Source organism: Clytia hemisphaerica, unplaced genomic scaffold (genome assembly GCF_902728285.1).
Source record: "Clytia hemisphaerica strain Z4C2 unplaced genomic scaffold, Clytia hemisphaerica genome assembly, whole genome shotgun sequence".
Lineage (NCBI taxonomy): Eukaryota > Metazoa > Cnidaria > Hydrozoa > Leptothecata > Clytiidae > Clytia > Clytia hemisphaerica.
This window is the reverse complement of record NW_027104107.1, coordinates 411,435-415,077: the sequence shown is the minus strand read 5'-3', so window position 1 is coordinate 415,077 and position 3,643 is coordinate 411,435. Positions and strand designations below refer to the sequence as shown.

Below are 3,643 nucleotides of genomic sequence, written 5' to 3'. Positions count from 1 at the left end.
GCTGTTTGTTAAATCCCATGAGACTTGGTGGAATGTTGTCTGTTCATTTTAATATAATAGTGCTACAAAATACCGCTAACAATTCTCTAAAGTATATAAAGTTTTTGACAACATCTATCAGACCACCCCTTGGGAGCACTATTAATGTCGTTAATTGTTGTAAAAAAATGTCTTGAGAATATCAAAGCTTGATTCGAAGACTATAAAAGTCAAAAGTAAAGTTAACATAGTACATACTTTCAAGAGGGTGAGAAATCTATACAAGAGACGTTTAGGCGAAGAATCTCTAACCTTTTCAACAAAATGGAAAAACTTTTCGTAATGGCTATTTTGCTTATTGCAGTGATTTCTACCTCAGATGCGAAGGCTATCAGCGATAAAGATTTACGTAAGTTGAAAAACTTTTCAGTTCTTTACTCTTTCACTCTATGTGACATTCTCAAACTTTAAAACTTTTTAAACCTGGCTATGATAGCTCTTTTCAGTAAGTTATAGCCGAAGGCTATTAGATCTGTATCTTCTAATTAAGATTTGAAGCCACTTAAATATTATTCAAAGCCCGAAAGGCTTAGAGAGGAATCTTGAAACTCCCATAAGCAAGAAAAAATGAAGCCCTAAGATTTGCGCCACTTTAGCAATGACTGATTGAATCTAGTACTGTCTTAGTTTTCATGCAGCGAATTTTTCTATTTCTCCCCTTTTTAAATCTTAGACTAAAAAAGATTAAGGTCATTAAGAAGTTTAAGCAGTCCCAAGTGAACTCTAGGGAACGTGTTTGTGAAAACTATGTTATAGTTTACTTTAATTCTCGAGTAATACTCTGCGATTTCTATTTTTTTCTTACAGTGGACGCATTAAACGACTTTCTGCATAGAGACATCCAAGGACCCAAGTCGTTCGTCCAAGGTGGAGACGCTCAAGGACCCAAGTCGTTCGTCCAAGGTGGAGACGCTCAAGGACCCAAGTCGTTCGTCCAAGGTGGAGACGCCCAAGGACCCAAGTCGTTCGTCCAAGGTGGAGACGCCCAAGGACCCAAGTCGTTCGTCCAAGGTGGAGACGCCCAAGGACCCAAGTCGTTCGTCCAAGGTGGAGACACCCAAGGACCCAAGTCGTTCGTCCAAGGTGGAGACGCCCAAGGACCCAAGTCGTTCGTCCAAGGTGGAGACGCCCAAGGACCCAAGTCGTTCGTCCAAGGTGGAGACGCCCAAGGATCCAAGTCGTTCGTCCAAGGTGGAGACGCCCAAGGACCCAAGTCGTTCGTCCAAGGTGGAGACGCCCAAGGACCCAAGTCGTTCGTCCAAGGTGGAGACGCTCAAGGACCCAAGTCGTTCGTTCAAGGTGGAGACGCTCAAGGACCCAAATCGTTCGTCCAAGGTGGAGACGCCCAAGGACCCAAGTCGTTCGTCCAAGGTGGAGACGCTCAAGGACCCAAGTCGTTCGTTCAAGGTGGAGACGCTCAAGGACCCAAATCGTTCGTCCAAGGTGGAGACGCCCAAGGACCCAAGTCGTTCGTCCAAGGTGGAGACGCCCAAGGACCCAAGTCGTTCGTCCAAGGTGGAGACGCCCAAGGACCCAAGTCGTTCGGCCAAGGTGGAGACGCCCAAGGACCCAAGTCGTTCGTCCAAGGTGGAGACGCCCAAGGACCCAAGTCGTTCGTCCAAGGTGGAGACGCCCAAGGACCCAAGTCGTTCGTCCAAGGTGGAGACGCCCAAGGACCCAAGTCGTTCGTCCAAGGTGGAGACGCCCAAGGACCCAAGTCGTTCGTCCAAGGTGGAGACGCCCAAGGACCCAGTCGTTCGTCCAAGGTGGAGACGCCCAAGGACCCAAGTCGTTCGTCCAAGGTGGAGACGCCCAAGGACCCAAGTCGTTCGTCCAAGGTGGAGACGCCCAAGGACCCAAGTCGTTCGTCCAAGGTGGAGACGCTCAAGGACCCAAGTCGTTCGTTCAAGGTGGAGACGCTCAAGGACCCAAATCGTTCGTCCAAGGTGGAGACGCCCAAGGACCCAAGTCGTTCGTCCAAGGTGGAGACGCCCAAGGACCCAAGTCGTTCGTCCAAGGTGGAGACGCCCAAGGACCCAAGTCGTTCGGCCAAGGTGGAGACGCCCAAGGACCCAAGTCGTTCGGCCAAGGTGGAGACGCCCAAGGACCCAAGTCGTTCGTCCAAGGTGGAGACGCCCAAGGACCCAAGTCGTTCGGCCAAGGTGGAGACGCTCAAGGACCCAAGTCGTTTGTTCAAGGTGGAGACGCTCAAGGACCCAAGTCGTTCGTTCAAGGTGGAGACGCCCAAGGACCCAAGTCGTTCGTTCAAGGTGGAGACGCCCAAGGACCTAAGTCGTTCGTTCAAGGTGGAGACGCTCAAGGACCCAAATCGTTCGTTCAAGGTGGAGACGCTCAAGGACCCAAATCGTTCGTCCAAGGTGGAGACGCTCAAGGACCCAAATCGTTCGTCCAAGGTGGAGACGCTCAAGGACCCAAGTCGTTCGTCCAAGGTGGAGACGAAAAATCTTTGAATCACAAAGTCAATTCTGCTGAAACGGAAAAAAGGAACGTTATTGTTAATGTTAATGTTTACTAAACTCAAATTATTTTACTAAAATTTGTCTCTTTTGAAAAGAATATGGAAATGCTAATGAAACTAAAACATTTTACTCGGTTCTGTTTGATTGAAAGTTTAGATTTGTTGACTGATTGAATTAATGTTAACTTTCTTTTTGATTTCGGCTTCAGTCATTTACGGCGACACCGTTTTATAAAAATCTTTAAATTAGTTGTCAAAATTCTTGTGTTTGTAACTTATGGCCGAAGTTTGGCTTAAATTATGAGACATGGGACATATACAAAATAAGGCTTAATCTTGAAGAAACATAGGCTAATGAATGAACATTTCACAATATCTTAGATAAGCCGAAAATATTAAACCCAAATATCTCGTAATCAACGAAAAGAAGCCCATAAAACCATCAAATTTTTAATTAGCACGTTTCAACTCACGTGCATTCTTTTAAGCCAGGTCTGCTGGTGACGCTATCAGGAAATGTAGGTAGTAGAATATAGGTTTTGACCGTTTCAGGGATTTCTTCAAAAAAAAATTGAAAAACATTTTGGCCATTTAAGCCTACCGAAGATTACACTCAGCCCCTTTCTAAGGCTTTAAATAAAATTGTATGTATTAAGTATTATCCATTGAGTTTGAAGTCCCGAAGGGGTTATAAATGAATCTTCAACTAGCAGTCAGAGAAAGGTCCCATTCCGAAGAGTTAAAAAATCAGACTTCTGCATTAACACACATGTGTAATTTGTCGTTCTGTTATACCACATGTAGTTAATTCCCGTGATAAAACAATTAGATATGAATTGGTAGGGGTGGTTGAGTTACTTTTCGGTCAGGGTTGTGGATGGCCAAAAGTGGACTTTTTTTATTCTTCCTTTTTGACCCTTTCGATATTTTCAATTTTTGATTACTTCGATCTTATCAGTTAGGGTCAGGGTTGGAGCTCGAAACATTGCGTCATTATTTAGATGATCTGTAAAGTGTAGAAGAGGCTTTCTGGAGGAAATTGTATATACTCGTCGGAGTCCTATGACCTTTCTTCCCCTCCTAGCTTTATTTCCTATCCAGGAGTTTCGGATCAATGAAGTATAA

General features: G+C 45.1%; 1 protein-coding gene across 1 annotated transcript; it reads left to right on the top strand.

Annotated features, from left to right (window-relative positions):
- The first annotated feature begins 202 nt into the window (after window positions 1-202).
- Window positions 203-2,641, top strand: LOC136813284 (neurofilament heavy polypeptide-like). Its single transcript, XM_067069795.1, has 2 exons — window positions 203-388; window positions 847-2,641. Exons 1-2 carry the CDS (start codon window positions 304-306, stop codon window positions 2,508-2,510), a joined length of 1,749 nt encoding a protein of 582 aa, XP_066925896.1. The 5' UTR covers window positions 203-303; the 3' UTR covers window positions 2,511-2,641.
- The last annotated feature ends 1,002 nt before the right edge of the window (window positions 2,642-3,643 follow it).

Coding starts and splice junctions, on each gene's coding strand:
- LOC136813284 (XM_067069795.1), top strand. CDS start 304: ATGGAAAAACTTTTCGTAATGGCTATTTTGCTTATTGCAGTGATTTCT. Junction 389..846: donor TATCAGCGATAAAGATTTAC/GTAAGTTGAAAA, acceptor TTTTTCTTACAG/TGGACGCATTAAACGACTTT.